This window comes from Verruconis gallopava (assembly GCF_000836295.1).
Source record: "Verruconis gallopava strain CBS 43764 unplaced genomic scaffold supercont1.75, whole genome shotgun sequence".
NCBI classification, from domain to species: domain Eukaryota; kingdom Fungi; phylum Ascomycota; class Dothideomycetes; order Venturiales; family Sympoventuriaceae; genus Verruconis; species Verruconis gallopava.
Genome location: NW_015622211.1, coordinates 1 through 24,222, shown reverse-complemented (window position 1 = coordinate 24,222; position 24,222 = coordinate 1). Strand labels below are relative to the sequence as shown.

The 24,222-nt window shown below is 49.3% G+C and overlaps 10 protein-coding genes across 11 annotated transcripts; 4 read left to right on the top strand and 6 right to left on the bottom strand.

The window, feature by feature from the left end:
- Positions 1-323: 323 nt before the first annotated feature.
- PV09_09529 lies at positions 324-2,308 on the bottom strand. Of its 2 annotated transcripts, XM_016363601.1 has the most exons (3): positions 956-2,308; positions 559-877; positions 324-499 (listed from the first exon to the last, which is right to left on the bottom strand). In XM_016363601.1, exons 1-3 carry the CDS (start codon positions 2,171-2,173, stop codon positions 375-377), a joined length of 1,662 nt encoding a protein of 553 aa, XP_016208571.1. In that variant the 5' UTR covers positions 2,174-2,308; the 3' UTR covers positions 324-374. The 2 variants fall into 2 exon arrangements, with proteins under 2 accessions (XP_016208571.1, XP_016208572.1); XM_016363602.1 differs by lacking the exon at positions 324-499 and having other exon boundaries at positions 520-877.
- A 1,128-nt stretch (positions 2,309-3,436) lies between these two features.
- Positions 3,437-6,069, bottom strand: PV09_09528 (uncharacterized protein; the record flags this gene model as incomplete). Its single annotated transcript, XM_016363600.1, has 5 exons — positions 3,437-3,482; positions 3,560-3,958; positions 4,101-4,431; positions 4,485-5,414; positions 5,499-6,069. 5 exons carry the CDS (start codon positions 6,067-6,069, stop codon positions 3,437-3,439), a joined length of 2,277 nt encoding a protein of 758 aa, XP_016208570.1.
- Positions 6,070-6,647: 578 nt separating this feature from the next.
- Positions 6,648-8,263, bottom strand: PV09_09527 (uncharacterized protein; the record flags this gene model as incomplete). The annotated part of the gene is made up of 4 exons (XM_016363599.1): positions 6,648-7,750; positions 7,808-7,958; positions 8,023-8,135; positions 8,188-8,263. 4 exons carry the CDS (start codon positions 8,261-8,263, stop codon positions 6,648-6,650), a joined length of 1,443 nt encoding a protein of 480 aa, XP_016208569.1.
- Positions 8,264-8,557: 294 nt separating this feature from the next.
- PV09_09526 (uncharacterized protein) lies at positions 8,558-12,843 on the top strand. The gene is made up of 2 exons (XM_016363598.1): positions 8,558-9,094; positions 9,147-12,843. The coding sequence occupies exons 1-2, from the start codon at positions 8,774-8,776 to the stop codon at positions 12,612-12,614; spliced, it is 3,789 nt and encodes a 1,262-aa protein (XP_016208568.1). The 5' UTR covers positions 8,558-8,773; the 3' UTR covers positions 12,615-12,843.
- Positions 12,844-13,354: 511 nt separating this feature from the next.
- On the top strand, positions 13,355-14,811 carry PV09_09525 (histidinol dehydrogenase; the record flags this gene model as incomplete). The annotated part of the gene is made up of 3 exons (XM_016363597.1): positions 13,355-13,672; positions 13,725-14,471; positions 14,539-14,811. 3 exons carry the CDS (start codon positions 13,355-13,357, stop codon positions 14,809-14,811), a joined length of 1,338 nt encoding a protein of 445 aa, XP_016208567.1.
- Positions 14,704-16,104, bottom strand: PV09_09524 (uncharacterized protein). The gene is made up of 2 exons (XM_016363596.1): positions 15,245-16,104; positions 14,704-15,194 (listed from the first exon to the last, which is right to left on the bottom strand). Exon 1 carries the CDS (start codon positions 15,958-15,960, stop codon positions 15,370-15,372), a length of 591 nt encoding a protein of 196 aa, XP_016208566.1. The 5' UTR covers positions 15,961-16,104; the 3' UTR covers positions 14,704-15,194; positions 15,245-15,369.
- A 17-nt stretch (positions 16,105-16,121) lies between these two features.
- Positions 16,122-17,790, top strand: PV09_09523 (uncharacterized protein). The gene has a single exon (XM_016363595.1). It carries the CDS (start codon positions 16,232-16,234, stop codon positions 17,237-17,239), a length of 1,008 nt encoding a protein of 335 aa, XP_016208565.1. The 5' UTR covers positions 16,122-16,231; the 3' UTR covers positions 17,240-17,790.
- PV09_09522 (uncharacterized protein) lies at positions 17,330-20,584 on the bottom strand. Its single transcript, XM_016363594.1, has 5 exons — positions 20,396-20,584; positions 18,878-20,283; positions 18,491-18,769; positions 18,176-18,436; positions 17,330-18,083 (listed from the first exon to the last, which is right to left on the bottom strand). The coding sequence occupies exons 1-5, from the start codon at positions 20,519-20,521 to the stop codon at positions 17,462-17,464; spliced, it is 2,694 nt and encodes an 897-aa protein (XP_016208564.1). The 5' UTR covers positions 20,522-20,584; the 3' UTR covers positions 17,330-17,461.
- Positions 20,585-21,146: 562 nt separating this feature from the next.
- PV09_09521 (uncharacterized protein) lies at positions 21,147-23,031 on the top strand. Its single transcript, XM_016363593.1, has 3 exons — positions 21,147-21,569; positions 21,623-21,761; positions 21,833-23,031. Exons 1-3 carry the CDS (start codon positions 21,375-21,377, stop codon positions 22,855-22,857), a joined length of 1,359 nt encoding a protein of 452 aa, XP_016208563.1. The 5' UTR covers positions 21,147-21,374; the 3' UTR covers positions 22,858-23,031.
- Positions 22,782-23,787, bottom strand: PV09_09520 (uncharacterized protein). The gene is made up of 4 exons (XM_016363592.1): positions 23,596-23,787; positions 23,495-23,543; positions 23,302-23,435; positions 22,782-23,233 (listed from the first exon to the last, which is right to left on the bottom strand). Exons 1-4 carry the CDS (start codon positions 23,714-23,716, stop codon positions 23,229-23,231), a joined length of 309 nt encoding a protein of 102 aa, XP_016208562.1. The 5' UTR covers positions 23,717-23,787; the 3' UTR covers positions 22,782-23,228.
- Between the last annotated feature and the right edge of the window lie 435 nt (positions 23,788-24,222).

Below are 24,222 nucleotides of genomic sequence, written 5' to 3'. Positions count from 1 at the left end.
CATGATACGCCACTTTACACGACTATGGCTTCGGGGGATGCCTTTTCGGGTTATGCAATCTTTCCCGTCGGAATCCAGGTTCCGACTATCCCTGGTTCGACATCAAGAACCGGGGACAATTCTTCAACGCTCTATTTGAATCACAAGTCAACTAACCCTAACCCTAGGTTTAATAAGAAAAATTTGGAGACATTAGCTTAGTATCGTTGTTGCATGTTACGCGTAGCTATCTATGCGGACAGTATTACTAGTTACGAAGTATCATGTGTATATGCAGGAATTTCGAACAAAATTTGTGAGGAATGATCATTTAATCATATTTCTAGAGGGTTAGAAACTAGAAGCAGCGTTCTGAGTGTGCTGTTAATTCTCTCCTAATAATCAAGTCCAACGACTTTTGACATAATGTCTAACATGGCGACAACTTTCTCTTCTTCAAGACGGCGAGCAATAATTGTGAGACCTATAAGTGCATTTTCATGGTTTTGTGGCCTTCCATCTTTGAAAATTTTCAACTTCAGAAAAATGTTGCTTATTCAGAGCGGGGGTTAAGCTTACAATACTCCATAAGTTTTTGATCCAAATTTGAGATAGGTTTCCACGAGGATGGGATAACATCTTTCTCAAGGTCTACTTTTGTGACTGGAAATACTCCAGTGGACAGATCAAGCAGAGGCGACAGCACGCCCCAGTGATGAGGGTACCCACCATCGTGTTGTATCGCAGGAAATGGCGTACTCGGCATAATGAGACCATCAATAGGTCTTCCTGTGCCGCTTATCTCCTTTGTTTTCTCCCAACGGTCGAGCCACCTTTGCGCCAACATCGTTCTTGCATGTTGCGTCTGCCACGTTTCGGATACAGTTTGTTTTCTGACCTAAAGCATACGATGGAGGTCAGATTCTCAGGATATGAGTAGAAATAACTGTATCAAATTATGAAGAGAGGTACTTACATTTGCAGTCTTTCCAAGCCAAGATTCAAGTTGCGGATGAAGTGGTTCTCCGGAAGCGTTGGTATCCCGTTGAAACTCCTCGCCCGCATCTGCAGACCACATTTTATGTATGAGCTTTACAGCCTCCATATGCTCGTGAGGAATAAACTCAATGATATTATGACCAGCCCGTTCAAGTTTTTCTTTGGTGATTTCCATGGCTCTACGTAGCGGCGGGCTTGGTGTAACGGTTCCATCTCCCATTGCAAAGCCGAAACAAAGCTTATCCGGAAGTTTCTCCTCGTCCTCCCTCCACGGAAGAGGAAGTATTTCGGGGTCCACGAGCCAAGGCTTTTGGTCTATAATAGTTTTCATGAACAGTCGTATGTCGGCTACCGAATGACACATGGGTCCTGCTGAACTCCTGACCGCTTCCTGACCCACGTATGTATTTGCCACGTTCATGTAGCTTACGCGACCTTGAGATGGTCTGAGTGCATACAAGCCAGTAAAACTTGATGGATGGCGGATGGAGCCACCAATGTCTGTACCCACACCTAGAAGGCTTCCACGAAAGCAGAGAAGCGCAGACTCTCCCCCAGACGACCCTCCTGACGTAAGTTCCCGGTTATATGGGTGTGATGTGCGCCCGAATATGTTGTTAACAGATTCACCCATCATAAGTGTTGCGGGTACGTTTGTTTTCACATAAGGTATAGCACCGGCGTTGATGAGTTGCGAAACCAAGGTCGAGTCTGATCGGGCTGGTTTTCCAATATACGAGACATAGCCAATTGTCGAATCAACACCTTTAATATTGAACTGATCTTTCAGACTTATCGGTACCCCATGTAATGGACCGATTACCTTGCCCTCACGTTTGTAATACTCATCTAGTTCCTTGGCACGTGCCATGGCAGAATCAAAGAGTATTTCTGTAAGGCAATTGACAAGCTGCTGAGCAATTGCCGCTCTCTTGCAGAGTGCCCTAGTCACTTCAAAGGCAGACCACTCACCTTTAGCAATCTTGATGGCAACTTCAGAGGCCGAGCTATCCGTGATAACGAGCTCTTGAGTCGAAAACAATCCACTGTCATATGGAAATCTGTGAACGTCCTTCGTCTCTTTGGCCGGCAGTAATTCAGGTGGTATTATCCATTCTTCTGGTATACTGTTGTCGCGAAAGCTACGCTTACGTTCAGCGATGACCTTCCAGTTTTTGTCGTTCTTCGCAGCCATAACGAAAAAAGTTCAGTTAGATTTGCCTGAATAGTTCTGCAAAGAAGATGAATTATCAAACAATCTAGAAAATCGAGTCACTCATGGAACAGAAGAAGCTATTTGTCCTATCTGGCAGAGGTGCGCGACCTTGTCTTCGGTCACTATCTTGTAACCGGAAGGATGATAGCCCATCTTCGGAAGCCTTACGCCGGCGAATTTGGCTCGACCTCCCGACATCGGGTCTAGAGCAAGCGGCTGGCTCTTAATCTCAAACGTTTTGACCAGGAATTGCAACGCCTCCTCCTAGTACCTTTTTTCAAGCCGGAGAACTTGTCTCCCATCTTGTCCCAGCGATAAGAACAAGTCTGTTGCGTCCACCTGGCCTCAATATTCAGAGTTTCAGGACAAATGGCCATTTGTACTCACGACGATCAAACCCACTGCGCTCCAAGAAATGTCGCATTTCAGAACCACCTAAACTACTTTTTGCGAGAAGCTTCACGCAGAGTACAAATGCCCAAATTTCTGCTTGGAGCTTCTCCTACTTGTTTTCATGTTTTGATTGTCCACAATCATGTCCCGTGTATTGATCAGTGACGAGAAGCAGAGCAATGCTTGATTGCACCAAGATTTCGGCTGCAATCCCAATGCAGAACATCCAAAGTCTAGAGACCTATTTGAAACCAGTGGCGACTCAGAATCTACATTGAATGCTCTTTAGGAGCGCCTATCGAGTAGGAAAGTACACTCAGGCGTCTTTTTTTGCATGGACAAGGAGATCATGGAGCAGCACAGTATGCGCATAACGACAATGTTTGACCATGAATTCGACCTCCCTCTTGTTTTTATTGAACACCCAAATCAGTCCTTTGGCGAGGTGGAACTAGCTGTCAATTTTGATGCAGAAACTACTTGATGATAGCATTGCAAACGCTTGGATCGATTAGGTTTCATATTGACGGTTGAAATCGATTTTATACAATCATAAATCAACGTTGTTATCGAGAGAATGGCTCATCTAGCTTACAATAAAGATGTTCATGTCGAAGTCGCAAGCCCTTCCTGTATGAGCAAAGGCATCTAAAAGCTGTAGACAAATTCTAGGTGTATTTCAATTACTTCAGTCTGGCATTCATTGTGTTTTTTGCTCTAAAACAGCATTGTCCATACCATTAAACTTCACCAGACTAAATTATATAGCGATTTGTGGCTTAAACACATCCCAATCATGAACGAGAACCCCTCCGAGCAAGTAGTTTGATCGCTGACAAAACTCAAAAATCATGCGGTGTTATTTCCTGTAAATGCGCTCTGGACGGATCCAAATCTGAAGACATGAAATCAGCTGTGGCGCTAGTGCGAACGAAGCAGTGGGTCGAATCAACCAGAAAACAATAAACTTACCCTTGCGGACAGCTTGAACCGAGCGCGACACTTCCACTTCTCATGTAGCAGATCTTCGCTTTAGCGCAAGCAGAGGAGGTACAATTCGGACTTTTCACACTCATCTTGCCCTGATACATGTTTTGCACGCTCACCAGAGTATGATTTCTTTCCATCGCTTCGGTGACTTTGTGCCAGAAGGTGGCGTTTAGTGGAGCATCAGATGGCCAACCTGCTTGTGAGCCATAGGTATCACGAGTGCTGTATTCGAATTTGAATGTTGGACCAGTATTCGAGAGTGAAGGGAAGGAGCTAACGTTTGAATAGAACGTATATGCTTCGTAGATGTTGAAGTCTCCCGTATCAACTTCGTACAGACGGAATCCAGAATTCAAATTGGTCAATGGTGTTACCGATGGTCTGGAATCAAGTCAGGGGCCATAAGTACAAAAAAGACGATATCGAAAATCAGAACCTTCATGTAATCTCGTACAGTGAATTTAAAACGAGGACGTCAGGTGATTGCATCAAGAGCGTAATATCAGGACTGGGGAATACTCACCCGATCCAGCCAGTAGACAGTGCAGTATCAGCTCTTTGTAGAGTACCATTATTGGCGTAATAAATCATAAAATGGTCCTCATGAGTATGACCGAAGAACACATTCGCAATCACGTGGGGTGAATAACGATCCACGATCTGGTAGAAGAGGTTCGTCGGGTTTGGAAGTGGATTAGTTCCATCCCAACCTGAGAGAACATGTCCCATGATCCAAACACGTTCTCCTGCATCCTCAGCCGCCTGAAGTTCGTCGATCATGAACTTGAACATTCCGCTGTTATCCGGATTTGTCGTGTTGATGAAGTTCAAGAAGTTTGACTTGTAGAAGAAATCTGCCGACATGCTCAATATGTAGATTGAAGTCCTCCTTAGACATATATCTTACCTGTATTGAATGTGATTATTCGAAGGCCGTAGTGATTCTTGATCGAATAAGCACCATAATGAGTCTTGGCACTTGCGACTGCCTGATCATCAATCCAACCTTCGTGTTTCCATAGTCCAGCAACGTGGTCGTAGTTCCAGCTCTGTTGTTGGCCAAGTGGCCCAGGAAGGCTGTGCGGGGCGTCTATAGCCTCTGGGTTGCTGTCATGGTTTCCTAGCGCTGCAAAGACAGGTCCAGTAAGGTAAGACTTGAACATTCCGTAGATGCTTGTCTCAGCGTACTCAGTATATGCTCGCGAAAGCTCGGACTGAGGATCGTGGCTGACGAGGTCTCCGGTGTAGATTGTCCATCCAAGAGGGTTTTCCGAATCTGTTCCTGTGAGTGGGCCTACTGCTTGTAGCGCCGCAAGACCGAGATCATATGGCGTGTCGCATTTGAAAGTGCCATACAACGGAGCAGGTTGAAGAATACCACCGGTCGGATTCGGGTTGTTCGCTCTGCAGCACAGATTGGATGAGCAATTACCTTCGGAGCCAACGGAGTATCTTGGATCGAGATGGAAATCAGACATGTGCAGAACTTTAACGCGCTTCCCACTTGGCTTGGGGGCGGTACAGTTCTTTGGTTTTGGCTTGGGAAACAGCTTTGATGTGTCCAATGGAGATGTTTTTGGAGCCTTGCAAAAGCTGCCGATAGACGAGCATATGTAGTCACCATCAAGGCCGTCGAGGTCAGCATATGCAAGGATCTGCGTCCAAATGGCACCAAAGTTGGTGGCGGCGAAGTCCTCCGCACATGTCACGTTTGAGTGAAGCTTGAACTTTGAACAGAGGCTGACCATGGCATCAGGAACCAAGGAAGGGACTGCAAGAGCTGCAGGCTTTGCAGCTGCTAGGGCATTTTTGCAGATGGTGCAGTTGCTCGAGCCACCTGGCAAATATGTTTTAGCAAGCCGGAAAGTTCAACTGCGGTAATACCTTTTAGACGAGAGAGAAGGAGAGATGACGAACATACCAGCTTGGAGTATGGCCGTGACATTCTTAACCACTGCGTCAAGATAACTTGTTGCTGAGGCAGCGCTGAGCGAGACCGTAGGGCTTGGATAGAAGACCGGATCGGGATCTTCGTCGGGGATGGTATCGGGGTTGGTCAAATTTGCAGGATATGTAATGTTCAATACGGGATCATACAACGCAGGCTGCGGCTGTTGTGTAGGCTTGGCGGGAAGAAAGTAGTAGCTGGAGAAGGCGCTTGTTGGGAATCCATACGGCGCAACGTAGGCTGACGTCCCCGGCAACTGAGCGCTTGATCCTGCAGACGCTGACTGCGGGCCGAGACCAAGCAGTAGATGCACAAGTACCATGGCTGCCACTGCGGCGCTGAGAAGATATAGGAGGATGGATGCAGACCTGGGTTGGCTTGAACTTTGGCTTGACTGCTGTCGTTCGATGTTCAGCAACGTCTCGTCCAAACGAGAGCTTCGGGCGCTGGAGTTGCTTTGTCCTGGCCTGTTAGCACGCAGACTCGCGAGAAGAGCATCGCGGGCACCGGCTAGGCTATGGATGAGATTTATAAAGTAGCGCATAGTGCCTGTGCATCCACATCATCGTCTGCATCATGGCCATGTCCTGGTACAGGCCGTCCCGTCAAGCTGATTCCGACGTCGGTTTGTGCCTCCACGAGCTGGGCTGAGCTTCGTACATTCGATCATGACGCCCCTGCACGCGCGGACAACTTTCTTGAATTCGAAGTCCACGAGCGGGAGATTCGAGGAAACGAAGATCATGACATGGAACGCCAATCGCTTGGCTTCGCTGGGCACACGTGCGACCAAGCGAACCCCACAGCCTTGCGCTAAGTCGCTAACCTCACACCTGCTTCATTGCAGCGGACTAACAAAAAAAAACCATTCGGTCAAGTCAGCGTCCCAAGGCCAACTCTAACGAGCGTACATCTCCAACCTAACGAAGTTGGTGATCAGGAACCGGGGTTCAAGATCGCAGGCATGACGCCATACGGTATTTGATGCCGTTTGCAATGGTTTTGCCGACATTTGGCGTTTGTATCTTGTAACAGAAATATTCGGCGCATATATCAGACACGCCCCACGCCTGAGCTACACTGTTCTTCGCCTGAATGAAGGTTGTCAATTGCGCCAGCATCTCAATCCTTCGTCCTGCCAGCCCGTCTGACCCGCTTACCTCGCCTTTCTTCTTCCTCATCCACGCCTTCGTCCTCCTGTTGCCCTTTGGTGTACTTGATGCGTGTATCACGGGGATCAATACCCCATTCTTCTAGATCAACCCAGTCCTCGTTGTCACTCATCTCACCCACGTGCCCCTCGGCTCGTGTCCATTTCCACACATCCTGCCTCATCTTCAGCGCCCGCAATAAGCCCCCGTGTAGCTCCTGTAGTTGCCGCACGATCTCCTCTTGTTTGGAGATGTACGTTGTCAAGGCAAGAGTCGTCTCGTCTGCCATGGTCTGGGGCAGACCCATGCGTGGGTCAGGGATGGCTTCGGTAGGGAAGCTGAAGAACGGGTCGACTGGTGGAATGTATGACACGGGCGAGATAGACCGAACAGGTGACGGCGTGCGCGTGGTTTGATTTGCCTGTCGCCTCGTGGTCATGCGGCGCGACGGTGCTGAAGACGCTCCATCCTCTATGCTGCCGTCCTCCGCTAGACCAGCTTCCGACTGACGTGCTGCCGCACCATTGAGAGAGCCGTGTCCTGACGTCGCGCCGTTTGCTAGGGAGTTGTCTGCGCCGTGCAACTCTCCATTGTGCCGCAAGGGTGTGTCCGCATGGTCTGTCCGTTCAATGCTCTCAATTGCTTCGTCCTGGACGACGCCGTCGGTGCCTGCAGAAGGCTGTTCCTGTCGCACTCCCTCAACTGTGGGACCGTCTGATTTTTCGCCTTCATCCATGCCTCCAGCATCTGGGTTTCGTTGAAAGCTGGAGATTGAGTCGCCGTTTGTCGCTGGGTCCTGCGAAAGGGCTGAACCTACCACCAACGTGTCGTCACGCCCTATGGAAGCAAGAAGCTTGTCGCCCTCAGAGTCTCGAAACATACCCATGGGTGCCCATGCCACGTCACCTCGGAAGCCAGTGTAAATGTTCTTAATAGTGTACAGTATGTCCTGTTGTTTGTGAAGCTGTTCCTCCGCATTTCTTATCATTTCTTCCAGTCCACGTTCCTTATACGGTTGTGACAGCGAAGGGTGCGACGGAAGATCCGCAGCCGCAGCGAGCGGAGCGAGAAGATCTGTAAGTCCGCATTAGCTGCTGCGCACGCGCGAGCTGCGCAATCAGGAAAACATACCCTCTAGCTTTATGTCCCGGTAGATGTTCTCGTCGAGTGGCTCATCCTCTTCATCAATGTCTTCCTCGTCCTCGACAATTTCTCCCTCTGGCGTGTAGTACTGAGGGTTGATAGAGATGACATCGCGTTTGTAGCCCGCGTGTTCAATCCGCTACGCAATGTTTATCAGTCCACGTCCCGTACATGCCCAAGCCGCGGCAAAAAATACCACCTACCTTTTGGAAGAGCGTGTTGCTATTGAGCCGGCCGCGTCGCACGTTCTTCGCGTTACGGTTCAGCTTATTTCCTCTGTTGGTTGTGATCGGTTCGTCGTCATCTAAGAAGTACGCTGCATTCGAAGTCAGCGCGCAGAAGGAAATGAGTCCGAGCGATGCTCTCACGGTCATCTTTGCGGTAGTTTTCGCGCTTCACCTTCTCTATGAACTCGGCCAGGATGAGCTGCTGCTGTTGCGCCATTGTGCGCTTTTAGTCGTCTACACGATGTCCGACAATGCGCAACGCTCTGGGACACGTCACGACCAATAATGTACGGAACGCTGGGAGAAGAAGTCAAGACTTGGGCCGAGCCTGTTCGCACCACTGGTGTTGCACACGAGAAAGCATCGGCACCGTCCCCCGTCCAGAGCGTGTGGACGGCGTGTTTTGGCCCCGCGGTGGCCGGGCGGAATCCGGCCAAAACAGGATTAGCGCATCCGCTCACTCCCTTTCTCATCTCGTGCCCGCGATCTCGTTATGCAAAACGTGACCCGTCAACTTAAAACGAATGTTAGCTTAAATAAGCCGACTAACTAAGGTCAACATACCGCGCCAGGCTCGATTAAATAGGTACTTTCCTGGAATCACTGCAATCACCTTTAAGTACCACACCGGCCAAGCAGATACTTCCTCCGGCTCGCTCTCCACAGCCTATTCTCAGCCCACTCTCTTCACCAGCCCCCTTTCATTCTTTTTCTTCAGCAATGAGCAATGTTCCCGAGCATGGAAAGGCTCACTCCTCTGGAAACGGGCTTCGAGGGCTATCCTGCCGACTACGTGACACATAATGTGCCTTTTGTGGTCTTGTCAGGGCTCCAAACCGACGAAGAGGGCGACGGCGCCGAGGTGCCGCTGAGCTTTCGGGATGGCGCTCTGAGAATACGTTGCGAGCTGCCACCAGTCACGGGCGTCCAAGCTAAGCAGGTTCTTGACACATTTCGAAAATTTGAGCGGAGGAATGATCAGTGGGATCCTCGTCCAGTTTTAAGTGGTAGCAACGTTATGGGATTCAAATTCAGGAGCGTCGGGAGAGTGAGGAATATCCTGTCTGGCGCCCTATCGCCTTTTGCTTACTTTGCTTTAGACTTACGAGCTCCTCCCACGCAAAGCCAAACCACCATCACATGAGCTTGGCTACGACCCACCAGGCTCTCCTGCTTCCAGGTCTCCGCCACTATGGGTTCTACACTCTCCCATATCCCCACTTACTCCTGGCTCTTCGCTCTTTCCAGATGGCGTCATGACTCCCGAGTGGCTGGCCAAGCATCAACTGTATATACCTTCCGTGTTTTTGGCCTTCTTCAGCTTCTCTGAGGATCCCGCTAGAAACAGTCTTACAGACAATCAGCTCAAGTCCGAGATCAACAACATCAAAGCTACCCTGTACCGTTCGGAGTACAAGACAAAGCTAGCAATTGTGCTCGTCGGTGATCACAGCATCAACGATGTTTCAGATATCGAGGAGAGGTTAAACAATATCAGACGAGCCACAGGACTGGATGCTAAAACGGGGCTGTTCTTTCTTCCATCGACGGATTCATCAACACAGCTTCTGTCCTTTGTCGATGGAGTGCTTACAGCACTGCAGCCAGGCTGCGTCGAATACTACCGTGATTTAACCAAACATGCCCGACGTAAGAAAGGTCGCGGTAATATTCCTGCGCCCACTGCACCTCCAACCCGCGGAACGTCGCAAACACTTGCCGCGCTCGGTTGGGGTATTCGCTACGACTTTAAGCTTGGCGTCTTCGCAGAATTCAGACAGGAAATGGAGTCAGCGTGTCGACATTATACCGCAGCTCTGGAATCACTACTCGGACCCGACGGCATTTTCGAAACAACTGCTAGTTGGTCTCCAAGATGGGATGAGTCTAGGGTTCTTGCCGACATTGTAGCAATGCGTATCTTGAGGTGTTTGCTGTGGAGTAATCTAACCTCGACTGCAGTACAGTCATGGTCAAATTACCGTTATCGACTTCGAGAACTAGTCGACCGACGTGGAAAGGGCTCATCCAATTATGGCTGGGAGGCGTGGGAGTCTAGGTGGTCGCGTATGATGGCAGAACTAGTGAAACGGGCGCAACTTAGTTTTTTTTCGGGTGGCACAGAAAGAGAAGCAAATGTATATGCTCCAGTTGAAAAATCCATCCCAATTGGCGAACGCATTCGTCCATTCGATCATCTCCACCATTCGGGCTATTGGTACAGGATGGCTGCTAGGCACAGTCGCCGTCGAAGACGACTAGCGATTGAGCTGCCTCAGGACGATTGCATGCCTCCCGGACAATCCCCGGCATCAGTGATGGCCAGCAGATATGGTACATATGATACCTACTTGTGTCCGGAGCCGTGGCAAGAACGCCCGAACTCTGAACGGCGTACGTACAATCACTCTAAAGACATTTTCAACGCTTTGGAGAAGGCTCAAGGTCACTTTCGCTTTCAGCCACGTGTACGGGAAGAGCTTTGTCTTGATATGGCGCGGGAACTCATCCGTAATAAGCAGTATTCGGAGGCAATGAAGCTACTCTTCCGTCTATGGATTAACATGTCTTGGAGAAAAGATCAATGGTGGGACCTCGTCTCCGAGGTTACTCGTAACTTACATGATTGTGCAAAGCAATTGGGCGATGCAAAAGTTGTTGCGGCAACAGAGTTTGAGCTCTTAAGCTGTGCCCTTTCTCCGCTCAAAAATCACACATATAACTTGTTGCGATGTTGCGAGAACTTGACTCACCGTTCCAGTGAGTCTCTGATCCCGGAAGATGTTTTAGAGCTAGACACGCAAAGCGTTACCGCTCCGTTATCAACAACCTTCACATTTTCCGTTGCTGAGGGCAATGCAGGCGAGCCTCTATCCGCTCAGCTAGTGGTTGTATCGCTAGCACAGGCAGGAAGTGCTCCGATTTTATTTGATGCCATTGATGTCAAATTTAGTGGTGCTTCGTTTTCATTGAGATTAAAGCACATTGAAAAGCCGGAGTTCAAACATGGCCAGGTTCAGGAGCTTTCTGTCGAAGGACTGGATGAATCCATCAGGATAGCCGAAGCTAATTTGGAATTGCCAGAAGGGCAGACTCTCGGCTTTCAGTTTCCACTCACCTTTAGGGATGCCAGTCTAGTATCCGTTGGGAGTATTACTTTTACGATATCCACTCCCGTTGCCCAGATTCGGTTCAGCTCGATACCGGAAACACTAGCAGAACGTCCCAGATGGTTAAAGACAGGACCGCGTGGCTTCATCTCCATGCCAGTCGCCCGAGAAGATAGTCACACTGTGCACATATTGCCCAGGCCTCCCAAGATGGAAATAAAAGTTTCCAATACTGAGCCACACTTTTACACTGATGAAGAAGTCCAATTAGAGATTGAGTTGATTAATGGCGAGGACGAGGCTTCGGAAGTACATCTGCAGATGACCTTACTATCAGACGATGGTCCAGCTTCATTCCAGTGGCGAATGAAAGAAAATGGCAGCACCCACTTGTCGAGCGCGAATGAGAATCTCCTGGAACTCGGTGTGATCAATCCTGCAGAGAAGAAGTCAACAGAAATTTCATTCATTGCTCCTGCTTTGCCCACTCGGTATGCCGTCGAAGTCAAGGTTACATATTACCTACAATCGGATGCTACTACACCAATATCCAAGAATCTCAACTTTGAGTTCAATGTAACACGCGCCTTCGAAGCGAATTATGAGTTTCAGCCAAGAATACATCCCCTTCCATGGCCATCGTTCTTCAATCCCACGAACATTCCGGTAGAGGTTCCAGAGGGCAGCACAAGACACGGTATCGCTCAGCGTTGGGAGCTATTCTCACGCATTGCTAGCTTCACATACGAAGGTGTTATCATTTCAAAGGTGGACTTACGGTTAGAAAGCATATCTAGCCACGCTATGGCCATTATAACACCAAATCACCACGAAGCAGACGAAATTGAAATAGCTCCACAGCAACAGATCGATCGATCGTTCAGCCTGGACGTAGAAAAAAATTCTCTTGACGACAGGCGGGCCGTCGAGATTGAGCTAGTGCTAGCTATATCATGGCATCGTCCACGCTCGGGCAAGATTTTTACGAGCCATCTTCCTGTGAACAACTTTGTTTTGGAAAATGGTCCGAGAGTTTTGGCTGCTGTATCGTACCCATCACTACCCATGAGAAAAGTAGAGGATGACGAAGCCGAGGACGAAGATTCCCTTCAAATTGTACAGCTTACGTTTATGCTCGAGAATCCAACCAATCACTTCTTGACATTTGAAATCAGTATGGAAGGTCCTCGAACAGACGCAGAGTGGGCGCTTAGTGGTGTGAAGATGGGTGGTTTGAATTTACTACCGCTGAGTCGAGAAGAGGTGAGCTACAGGATTATGCCGCTAAGTACGAATGATGGCGAAATGTCAGAGGGGAGATGGCTTGAAGTACGACTTAGAGTTATGGACGTGTATTTCAGAAAGGTTTTACGCTGCATCCCTGCGAGTGCCGGAATTCGAGAAGCTGAGGGAAAGAGTGGGAGCTTGCTTGTGTGGACTGGCCGGAAGCATGACTGAATCGAAGAGAAAGGTTTTCATAAATAGACGTCATTGCTTGCAACGTTCGCCAATAGTAGATGTTTTTCTCAGCTTCTGGGCATCCAAACGGCATGGCAACATATACATTGTAAACTGAATTCTCTGCAAGAGTCCAACTATGGCAAGCACATGATTTTAAAGGAAAATTTAGACCTTGATTTTAACAGCGCATCTCAACCTGAAGGTCTCGTTTATCCGAGGAGACGATTTCGATTCAAATAATTTGCAATGAAGAAGACAAAAAAATCTACTTTTGTCCTGCAGAAGCGTTTTTAGTATGGTCGCAACGGCAGCATTAACAGGAAATGGATTGGACCTTGGACCTTGTAATGACTGCTCCTCGAAGGACCTGGGCAACGGGCGAGCCGGCTCCCATCTCTCCACAACTCTACTCCGCACACCGAAACCGGCCGATGTGAAGAATCGTGGATTAAACACCTTGTTTGGCCAATAGTAGCATACTCGTTATTGGCCAATGTCAGTAACCGGCGCGCATCAGCGTTCCGACGACGTTCTTGCATCGGCAGAGAGCCGATCAATGTGGGGCCGACATAGGCGGCCTTTATTTCACGGCGAGGCATGAAAGCGTTGCTAGTTATACGTTCCTAGTCCAGGTTAATTTTCTGTTTCCAATTAAGAGCCAAATAGTTCAGGCACTGCCCCTTTTTTTTATTGCTACTGCTCATTGTTTGTGCTCTCTGCTTGCCTCATCATCGAACATGGCGCCAAGATATCTGAAGCGCGGCGAGGCTGCGTCCAAGTCGTCAGACGGACCAACCATTGATGTCGCCAGCATTGTCAAAGGTGTAATCGATGACATTCGGGCCAATGGAGACGCTGCAGTCCGCAAGTATTCGGAAAAATTCGACAAGTGGAGTCCCGAAGCGTTCAAGCTGTCGAAAGAACAAATAGACGCAGCTATCGCGGCGGTACCCAAGCAGACTGTGGAAGACATCAAGCAAGTTCAGGCCAACGTCAGAAAATTTGCACAGGCACAAAGAGATTCTTTGAAAGATTTTGAGCTGGAGACCCAGCCGGTGAGCTGTTCCAAGATGACCTGATCTTACTATTCTGATTATCGAAAATCAGGGCGTTTTCCTAGGCCAGAAGAATGTTCCCATATCTGTGGCCGGGGCTTACATCCCAGGCGGCCGTTACCCACTGCTGGCATCAGCTCATATGACTATTCTGACGGCGAAAGTTGCAGGTGTCCCACACGTCATTGCGGCCACACCACCTATTGGCGGGAAGATTCCGAACGCAACAGTCGCGGCCATGCACTACGCCGGAGCAGACGAGATATTCATCCTCGGTGGCGTACAGGCCATTGCTGCAATGGCTGTCGGCACGGAGACGATTCGAAAGGTTGATTTTATCGCTGGTCCTGGCAATGCCTTTGTGGCTGAAGGCAAGCGACAGCTTTTCGGAGAGATTGGTATTGACCTGTTCGCGGGTCCGACGGAGATCCTCATCGTCACAGACGAAACGGCGGACCCGTTCACGGTTGCAACAGACATTCTGTCGCAGGCGGAGCATGGCCCGGATTCCCCAGCCGTGATTTTGACAACGTCGGAGAGCGTTGCGAGAGAGTCGATGAGAATAATCGACCAGCTGTTGAAAGAGCTTCCAACTGCACCTCTTGCCGGCACTTCGTGGAGAGATTATGGCGAGGTCGTGATAGCCGAATCGGAGGACGAGCTATGGAGTCTAGCAGACGAGTACGCAAGCGAGCATGTCCAAATATTTACCAAAAACCCTAGAGATGCTCTAGTCAAGATGTCGGCCTATGGCGCACTGTTCCTGGGTGAGAAGACTTGCGTTTCCTATGGTGACAAGGTATGTCCCTGATGCTTTTTTTAACATTTTTCTCAATACAAGGGAGGTGGGGCTAATTTTCGCTCAGGTCATCGGGACGAACCATGTGCTGCCAACTAGAAAGGCTGCTCGGTATACTGGAGGCCTTTGGGTAGGAAAATTTCTCCGCACATGCACGTATCAAGAAGTTCGGGATCCCAAAGCCAGTGGTGAATTAGGACGTCTTTGTGGAAGAGCAGCGAGAGCGGAGAACTTCGAAGGCCATGCTCGATCAGGAGATTTGCGCGCTCAGAAATATCTTAAGGACAATTATGACTGGATCGGCAACTGCGAAAATGCGTTGAATCAAGCAAAGATATAGGTAGTCAATGACAGTTTGGCCAGCGTCCGTCGTCAAAAAGATTGCTTCGAATTGTAGCCCCAAAGTCATTTATCAGTAACATTGATTCAAAGCAGATGTGGAGAAGCGTTTGAGGTTATCTCAGCTCCAAGTCTCCTCGTAAACGTCTCATTTCACCTGCTGGTCCATTTTACATAAATTACCAAAGTTGGACAGCCAGAACAACACGGCGTAAAGAATCCCCAATCATGGACATAACTGGTACTGACAATTTAAGCATGATTTCAAGGCACAGTGGATTTCGAGTCAGCAGAACACGCCTTGCAAAGAGCGGAGTGATCGAGATCGATGGCAGCGAAGAGGATATTGCTTCTTAGCCAGTCCAGAGACACTGGAGGCTCTCGCTAGAAGATGTTTAGTAATACGCACGATCTGCGCAATGCAAGGTGTGTACCCTTTTTTGCTCTTTTGCTTCAAGAGATTCAACAAAGGTATTCCGTGCATCCAAGTGGGACATCTTGCTTTTACATCGAACCCGCAGAAAACCCGGTCCAGCTGCGATAAATGCTTTCGTTCTCATCAAAAGAACTTGACACCCTTCGCCTCGCCCTCCCCAAAAATCTGTGCCTTTCCTCTCTTGACCAGTACCGCCAGACTCTTGTTCATGACTTCGGGATCCAAATCATGCAGGTCTGAGCCTCTGGTAGAGTCGCCCTGGCTGAGCTCGTACACAGTGAGCACGCTGCCTTTCTGGCCTGTGCCCTCAATCCACTGATAGATCACGTCTGCCCACTCCTCAGGCTTACGCCACCACACCCACGCCCTGCTCTTGGTCTTGTCGGTCCATTCTGCCCTGTTTCCGCCTTCGGAGCTGGCCATGTACTCTAGCACAGCCCGGATGTCGGGAATGGCGAGCTTGCGGTTTATGCTGGCATTCGTGAACAGCGGCGTGTTGAAAGACTCGACGATAGAGAGCTGGAAGATGCGGTGATGACGACAGTAGGTGAGGATGAGTGTTTCCCAAGACGCAAGCTGGGAAGACCGCGTCAGAGGGTTGGGCTGAAGGGTGAAGAAAGGCGGGAACGAGTAGTGGGGTGGAAAGACGAAGTCGGCAGATTGCTGGGCTGAAGCGTGAGTGGTCCCTGAGAGTTCGGACGCGGACGAAGACATGGTTCAGCGTCTGTAGTAGCGGATAGAGCAAACTGAGGGCTACGAGTACATGATGCGTTAACGTTAAGCGACTCCCAACGGCGTTCGCCACCGTCGCAAGGCGGCACCAGGCGTTGTTCTTGGTGTGGGAAGATCTCCTGTTACGGGGACAGCGCGTGGTCCCGAAAGAGAAAGACGTGGTCGGAGCTTTTCTGACTTTCACCTTTGCGCATTCAGCCCGGATTCTTTCCCTTCGTCATACCTCACCTGCCTAACCCACACCATTGCCATCATGAAGGCGCATCAGCTCAGGCTCCTCCGGAGTCTGGCCTTCGACTCTCAGCCGCGGCGATGTGCCAATTGCGCTCAACGCATCCGTCAGTTCCACGCGATGGGTCCATTGCTGCAAGAACAACAAGCACAGCGCGAGACAGCAGCATCCCCCGCCGAAGAAAAACCACGCGCACCGGCTCCATCTCAGATCATTCACCGCCCAACTGGCAAGTTGCCAACGTCGCCTGGCGAGCACTGGAAACATCCGGGCTACATCGAACCGCTTGGCCGGCCCATCGGCCACGACGCGCCTCCTCAATTCCACGACAACGCCCCCATCGATATGCGCGACTTCCAGCAGCGTTACAGGGATTTTGTCAGCAAGGAGCGCAATCTTGAAAAGCGCGAGAAGCTGAAGAGCCAGCTTTCTCGGCCATATTTCCGCGACTGGAGCAACCTCAAGTTTGAGAAAGGCAAGCTATGGTTGGGAAATGAGAAGCTGTGGCGGTCGGATATGAGCCTGTGGATGCCGAATTTGGTGGGAAGGACGCTGAGTGGTGAGGCCTACAAGGCGACGACCGAAGTGTTAAAGGGCAAGATCAGCCTGCTGGCAGTGTTCCAGAGAGACTGGGCGCAAAAGCAGGCCGAGACGTGGTTCTCGCCCAACCACAACGCCAAGGTTGCAAATCTGATTGAAGACGGAAGATTGAACTTGGTACAAGTCAATGTTGAAGATGCACCATTAGCCAGAGCGGTGCAGAACATGTTTCATTGGTTTATGCGCAGGAGCATGGACAAAAGGAGACAGGAAAACTACTTCTTCATCAAACAAGTCCCGGACAGCGTTGTCGAGGAGATTGGTATTTTGAATTCGAGAGTAGGCTATGTTTATCTGGTAGACCAGGATTGCAGAATCAGATGGGCGGGTTGCGCCGAAGCCAACGAGAGAGAAAAAGAAGCGTTGTTCAAGGGAGCAGAGACCTTAATCAGGAGGCTGGAACAGTCGAAGTCAACGGCCGGTCAATGAGATTCAAAGTCTCTGTCTTGACGTTTGGGTCTCTGGCCTATTCTCTGCTCGAGACGGGCTCACCGAGCAGCTTAAATGCATCACACAGGCGCTGCATTAGATAAACTTAGGCAGGACACGAAGGGCCATCTCATTGCTCAGGCGGTCCGACCCACGACGAAAAAATAAATTGCCGAACCTATCGAGTTTGGCCTCAAATCATAACTGAGCCTCATGCATAAGTCATGTACCTTCATCTCCGAGCTCCCATTTGTCGTCCCATAAAATCTCCTGGCTCATTGCAAGGTTCAAAAGCCAGTCTGGCTTGCAAATGACCGGTATCATATCCGCCTTCTCCGCCATCAGTCTGAATTTAGGCCACAATGCTCGCTCTACCGGACTCTCCCCGCTCAGCATGTATAGTGTCTCCTTGGTTTCTTCTTGGCTCTCCACGTCCTTACGCTTCCTAACCTGCATCTGCGTGCGACCCTGATATCTCAAACATGCCCCGCCGTTCGCTTCGATAATTTGTTTAAACGTTTCGAACCCGCCACGAACCTGCTCGGTACAGAAGATCTGCCATGTATCGAGTAGTTTGTGCTTATTGGCTTCTGCTCGCTCCAGGGCATCAGCGAGTCTAAAGCCAAGGCGGTCCTCAGTTTCTCGATCCTGAAGGAGGTACTGCTCGGGATCTGGCACCTTTTTGTTCTTGATGCAATAATCCAGAAACGACGAAGATACCACATAAGGCGCATTGGCTATCGAGCATACGAATTTTGGGGTGCGCAAAATTTTCGGCGCACAGAGAATATCAGCCTTTGATGTATCATCGGTAAGGTGAATACCTAGATTGCGTAAAATATTCCTGCGAAGACCGTCAGCGAGTTCATGAGCACCTATCGATTTTGAACACGTGCAAATCCAGGCCGACAAATTTCATGAATCTAGAGAGCTCACCTTTCGCTAGCCTCGGCCTTGGGATTTTCTTGCCAGCGCGTATAGCTCGTCAGCACCAACTTATAAGTCACTTGTTCAGACTTTGCACGCTTGCCCACACGCGCAATCGTACAGGATTCTCCACCGTCCGATGTGGCAGCCTCATCCTCGAGTTCTGTTGATTGTCGCTTTTTGCCACGAGGTGCAAGTTCCTCCGTATCAAGACTTCGACGCTCCTTACCATGGATTACGCCTCCTTTTCGCTTCTTTTCTCGCTCATACCTGGGTTCTTTCAGCTCAATAGTCTAAAGTTATCAGAGAGGGAGGAACACGTACTGCGCAATATCAGCAGCATTTTCATGAATCCTGGACATAGCTTTATCCTTTGCACCTCTAGACGCTGGAGTCGTGCCGTTGATTGAGCCTTGCTTGTAAGGAGTGGTGATCTCGTCCATGCTTGAACGTCGTTCGTGGCTATTCCTGACACCATCCTTGCGCTTCTTTTTTTTGTCATATGGAGCCACATCAGCGGCCAACTCGTGAAGATTAGACTTTGCAGGACCGTTTGCACCACGTGAGCAAGGAGTCATATTCTCTTTGCCGGGATCGATGAACCTAAACAATGGTGAGCAAGGATTCAATGTGGCTTTCACAGCAGCGTGCAGACACGAAAACATACGTGCCCCGTTTTTGATTTTACATTTAAAAGGAGATTCAACTTACTTGGGCAGGACTGGTGTTGATTGGGCATCGTTGTCTCCGCGCTTACTCTTCCTTGCACTTGTTCGATTTTGATTATTCACACGTTGCTCAACTTCATCATCCGATTCTTGAGCTCTTTTCCGCGTTTGCTTGGGCCGTGGATAAAAATTTTTCTCAAGTACAGTACGGTCCAATTGTGTCTGACCAATTACCTCGCCAAGATTAATGCGCTCCGGAAAATGCGTGTATCGCTTGACTGATAGGCTCTGCACTTGATATCTGGCATAGCTTTCTTCAATCCACAAATGATTTATAACGTTGATGTTCCAATCCTTGGCTGCCTCACATTTCTCACTCTTTTCATGGGCTGTGATAAGGTGTGTATTGTTCTGGTGCATGGTCTTGGTGAATTCGGCTCCACAAGCTTTGACAAGATTTTCAAGATATGCACGAGCTTCTCCAGAGTAGTTCGAGACACTAATAATATACTTCTCAAAGCCTGGGACGCCGTTGCGTGGAACAGGATAGTGCAACAGCCTTCTCAACGGGGAAGTCCAGCGGTTGGTCGTAATCAAAAAGTACAGCCACGCAAGATTTCCGACATCCATGCCGTGTTGACTGGCGTAGACGTAGTCGTCACCTTCACGGTATCGACACACGTATGTATCTGCCATTTCAATCTTGTTGGCGACGGCACCACCGCCAGACGAGATCAGATCTGACAGGGTCTTCTGCAGCTCAGGACCAAGTCCCAAGTCACTCGAGAGCATGACACTCTTCTTATGAAACACATCTAATTGGCGAGGCCCATCGCTGCTAGGAGAAGGGGAAGGTAATTGATTAATGGGATGTGGAGACGCCGCTCCAACGACATCGCGGCTGATGCGCTGAGCAGGAGGTTTCTCCTGTTTACGTAGAACCTCCGGATTGGGAAGCAGATACGGCGTCTCCGATATGCGCTTGCCAAGCCTCAGGCAATCGTCAAACCAGTGTGGAAGAACAATCTTGCAACTCAAATTTTTCAGCACAGCCCTCTGGCAGCGTTCGTCGTCTATTGATAGTGCAATCAAGTGCGTGGTCAGCTTGGACAAGTTCTCTGAAAAGAGGCCGCCCATGGCCAGACATCCACCAGCAATCGCTTCCTTGTCTCCCTCCGGAATATCTGCGCAGCACATGACCACGTCGCTCATAATTAGCTTTGGGTCGGGGCTGAATTGGCGAGGATTGCTCTGCTTGCCCTTGTCGAGGCTGTGTTTGATCCACGAAGGCTTCACGACATGAATGTAGCGATCAAGCGCGTCGTCGTATTGGGGAAAGTCGGACGTTGCCGCGATGATATGCGTGATTTCGTTCAGAGGCTCGACAGTATTTGTAGACGCGTTGAACGGAATCAACTGTGCGCCGTTGTCCTTGAGACTGCGCTCGGCCTAGGCGACATAGTACACATTAGTCACGGGATCATTGTGCAACCAGACGACCGACAAACAAGAGCTCGAGGCACACGGTTGTTCCTGCAAGATGGGCGCTGCACACGCATACCTTAAGACGAGCATCCTCGCTGAAATCCGGAGATGGAACGATGGTAAAGAAGACGTCATGGAACAGCGGCAAACTGTCGAACGGGTTCGTCTCATCCACATCCATGGCACGGGCGACATGAGCCATGACTGTGGTGATGATGAGAAAGGCACAAAGATGAGAACTGTGGTGGGGAGAATTCAACGGTTCGTGTCGTGTGTCATTGAAGAGTGAAGCGACGCGATGGGCGCCAACCGCGCTAACTTGGCGCGATCGGGAACGCGCTTAAGCGACAAGGACAAGGGCTGGTTCTGTCGCGACAGCACGTGACTGCCCTCGCTTCCGCAGCCGTCGACCGCTCGCCATGTCATCCTCACACAGGCTCGCATTCGCCCTCATTTATCACGCACATAGTGGTCATCTTACAGCTCAGACATGGCGTCCTAGATCTCGATCCTTTTCACCCATCGTCTTAGTTTATTTGCTGGTTGATCGCGACATAAATCTGCCATCATGAACGAAGTACAGCTTGCAGCTCTATGTCAATTATCGATGCGTATTGACAGTATATACTACTTAGAAGTAATATCCACCTCCTTTCTTCAAGCTTAGCAACGTCTCTTTGCCAATTTTCTCGTCTTGATTTTTTTTTTTCCGGCAATTCCTACAGTTCCAAATTCAGCTGTGGCGCACTCGATAAAGTGACATTTGCTCCCTCACCCGCACCGCTGGACCTCGGCATCCCGCCAATTGCGTTGCCGACACAATTTGGCCAAGAATCCAGCAGCGTCGTTATCCTCTCGCCCATCGACTGCCCGCAGAAACTATACAAAGATAGACCTTCTGATACTTCTTGGCGAGCTCATTGTTGTTTTCAACGCGGAAAAGAAATAGGTTTGGAATTGCCGATCCGAGGTGCCGCTTGGGTAACTGTTCTTCGCTGCGGCAAATATACTTCTCGAGACATTTCAGACAGGGTGTCCGCAACGACCGCAAAAGGATGTCAACTTCACATTTTCACATACAGGAACACAAAGTGCCTTGTCAGCACATACGAAGCTATCCATATGCAACACTTCACTACGATGAAGAAGTGCTTCATTTGGCCGTGAAACAATATACCCCCCTCAACAACCCCAACCCGCAACGAGGAGATGTCACTATAATTGGCGCTCACGCCAACGGTTTTCCTAAAGTCAGTTTTGTTTTGTCAACGAATTTTCTGTCCACGTTACTAAGAAGCGGAAGGAATTGTACGAGCCTTTGTGGGATGAGTTGCTCCAACGTTCTGAAAAGCAAGGCTGGCGGATACGTGGCATATGGATTGCCGACGTTGCTTTTCAAGGCTGGAGCGGTGTCTTGAATGAAGATAAGCTTGGGTGCAACCGTAAGTCAGCATACTGACGCGAGGCAAAAAAATTTTTTTTCTGTGTTCATATTCATTGACATCATTATCAGCGGGCTGGTATGATCATCCACGGGATCTTCTTCATTTAATCAACACATTCCGAGATCAGATGCCAAGACCCATCGTCGGCATAGGTCATAGCATGGGAGGAAATACCCTTATCAATCTCTCTTTAATGCATCCTCGCTTGATAGAGACTCTTGTCCTAATAGATCCAGTCATCTCGCGGGCGCCTTCAAGATCTGGGAACTGGGGCGTTGCAGCCGCATCATTTACGCGAAGAGATCGCTGGCCTTCTCGTAGAGCTGCGGAAGAGTCTTTCAAACGTAGCAAGTTTTACCAGGTTTGGGACCCCCGCGTTCTCGAGCGTTGGATCAAATACGGATTGCGTGAATTGCCCACAAAGCTGTATCCGGATCCAGACCCAAAATCCGCCGCAACAGGAAGCACAGTCACACCAGAACCGACGGTGACACCGAATGTGACTACTAATGAGGAGGAGAAAGAAGTCACGCTTACGACAACGAAGCATCAAGAAGTATTCAGCTTCATGCGTACCTACCACCCAGCTCGTCCAGGTGAGCCGCGAGATAAAGTGCTACACCCAGAGTTGCCCCTGTATCCAGACATGGGATCTCCGGAGCCTTTCTACAGGCCTGAGCCCACAATCACATTCCATATGCTACCATTCCTTCGACCGACTGTGCTATATGTCTTTGGTGAGCACTCAGACCTATCAGCGCCTGAGGCACGGAAGGATAAAATGGAAATTACAGGCACGGGTGTCGGCGGAAGCGGTGGAGTTAAAGAAGGCAAAGTCGAGGAGGTCATAATCAAAGACACTGGCCATCTGATTGCGATGGAGAAAGTGAATGAAACGGCCACTATAGGTGCCGAGTGGATTGGGAAGCGAATCGAAGAATGGCGGCAGGATGAGGAGACACTTAAAAGATACTGGGACAGTCTTCCGGAAAGGGCCAAGTTCACCATGGGCCCAGAATACGAAGAAGGCTTCAAGAAATTGGGAATGACTAGACTGCCCAAGCAGGGCAACTCGCAGCCTGCAAAGTTGTAGATGTGTCTGCCTGGAATAAAGACAGTCTCCGTGGGGCAAGGCGTAGACCGACTGAATAGAGCAGAAGAAGACATCTATATTGCATCAGCTTTAGATGACCGTATTCCGGTGGTGTGTGAAATCGGTCAGGATGCTGCGTGATGCGTTCGCCAGCGAAATATACACTGTTATGAGTAAGCACATGTCCAGCTTTTTATTCTTTTCGTTTTGTCTTTCCGTCGGCCACAGAACAGACGACTATGACGACGAAGTTAACCCCCTCGAATGATCTTAAAGATACTCTATGTCCGCAATACCGTTATAAGGGTCTCATGTCATTACGTGAGTCTTTCATACACACTTCTTAGGCCAAGGATTTACACTTTGATATTTCATACTGTTCAGATTCAGTAGAATTCTTTTCTTGAGGACGGGGGTATATTGATCACGGGGTTCAAAACATACCGTCAAGAAAATCTGCCGCCACCAATAGCTCAAGGCATATCTCGGGAGGGATCTCCATGTCTGGCACGTCTCGTGCATCTTTGTTCTTTTCGTGGTAGTAGAGGTACTCGCATACTTTCTCGAGGCAAACTCCGCTGTGGTCCGCGATCAGGTCAAAGTTAGAGGAGCCACATATGTTCAACGAAGGCCTTACCTGATTGACTCAAGGTAGCATCGATTCTCTATCGACTCTTGGAATCCATCTATGAGATGTTAGAATTGGACATCACCTACAATACCTACGCGTCAGCATACTTGCGGGGTCCAACATTCGATTCAAAGTTTTGGCAATGCAAGCAGCAGAGCGGCGGATGATAAATTCAAAGCCATCGCATGAGACAAGCGTCACGTACTCCGACACTTTCTTTTCTGACATTTTATCGATAGAGGCATGTGTTATTGCCTGCGACTTCGAGTCGCCAACATTCGACGTTCTTGAAATTTCGGGTTGCAAAGAGAACACGTTCCGGTCACGTGAGGAGGCGTTTTGGCGCTAGCTGTCGCAAGTCACGTGAGCCTGACTCAGCAGATATTCTGGGGCTTATTGTTGCATGTGAGTGCCTAGCTAAGCTAAGCCATGCGAAGGAATCGCTGTTGTGCAGCGTACAAGAAGGAAAAAGGAAGAGATTATTGTGCGAAATATTGCATTGATTGCATAGTAGATTAGATTATTAGTTATTAGGTTTTAATCCTAAAGCAACTTATAGATAAGTGTTAGGAATACTTTCCCTATACCGACTGGCTTCACCGATGTAAGCCACTTCGGAAGGGGTTAGCTTCCTAGAGCAAGGGAACAATGTATAACTAGAGCTTATTAAGGAAGGAATATAATAAGATAGTTATGTTTGTGACTTAGAACGGTATGAGCTTCAGAAGTATGAG

Excerpts from the sequence above, each read along its gene's own strand:
- PV09_09529 (XM_016363601.1), bottom strand. The coding sequence starts at position 2,173 with ATGGCTGCGAAGAACGACAAAAACTGGAAGGTCATCGCTGAACGTAAG. Across the intron at positions 878-955 it reads GGCTTGGAAAGACTGCAAAT|GTCAGAAAACAAACTGTATC; the intron begins GTAAGTACCTCT and ends CGTATGCTTTAG. Across the intron at positions 500-558 it reads TCAAAAACTTATGGAGTATT|ATGGAAGGCCACAAAACCAT; the intron begins GTAAGCTTAACC and ends AAATTTTCAAAG.
- PV09_09526 (XM_016363598.1), top strand. The coding sequence starts at position 8,774 with ATGTTCCCGAGCATGGAAAGGCTCACTCCTCTGGAAACGGGCTTCGAG. Across the intron at positions 9,095-9,146 it reads AATTCAGGAGCGTCGGGAGA|ACTTACGAGCTCCTCCCACG; the intron begins GTGAGGAATATC and ends ACTTTGCTTTAG.
- PV09_09524 (XM_016363596.1), bottom strand. The coding sequence starts at position 15,960 with ATGTCTTCGTCCGCGTCCGAACTCTCAGGGACCACTCACGCTTCAGCC.
- PV09_09523 (XM_016363595.1), top strand. The coding sequence starts at position 16,232 with ATGAAGGCGCATCAGCTCAGGCTCCTCCGGAGTCTGGCCTTCGACTCT.
- PV09_09522 (XM_016363594.1), bottom strand. The coding sequence starts at position 20,521 with ATGGCTCATGTCGCCCGTGCCATGGATGTGGATGAGACGAACCCGTTC. Across the intron at positions 18,770-18,877 it reads TCAACACCAGTCCTGCCCAA|GTTCATCGATCCCGGCAAAG; the intron begins GTAAGTTGAATC and ends ACCATTGTTTAG. Across the intron at positions 18,084-18,175 it reads AAGGCCGAGGCTAGCGAAAG|GAATATTTTACGCAATCTAG; the intron begins GTGAGCTCTCTA and ends CGGTCTTCGCAG.
- PV09_09521 (XM_016363593.1), top strand. The coding sequence starts at position 21,375 with ATGTCAACTTCACATTTTCACATACAGGAACACAAAGTGCCTTGTCAG. Across the intron at positions 21,570-21,622 it reads ACGCCAACGGTTTTCCTAAA|GAATTGTACGAGCCTTTGTG; the intron begins GTCAGTTTTGTT and ends AAGAAGCGGAAG. Across the intron at positions 21,762-21,832 it reads AGATAAGCTTGGGTGCAACC|CGGGCTGGTATGATCATCCA; the intron begins GTAAGTCAGCAT and ends CATCATTATCAG.
- PV09_09520 (XM_016363592.1), bottom strand. The coding sequence starts at position 23,716 with ATGTCAGAAAAGAAAGTGTCGGAGTACGTGACGCTTGTCTCATGCGAT. Across the intron at positions 23,544-23,595 it reads TCGAATGTTGGACCCCGCAA|ATGGATTCCAAGAGTCGATA; the intron begins GTATGCTGACGC and ends AACATCTCATAG. Across the intron at positions 23,436-23,494 it reads TGCTACCTTGAGTCAATCAG|CGGAGTTTGCCTCGAGAAAG; the intron begins GTAAGGCCTTCG and ends CGCGGACCACAG.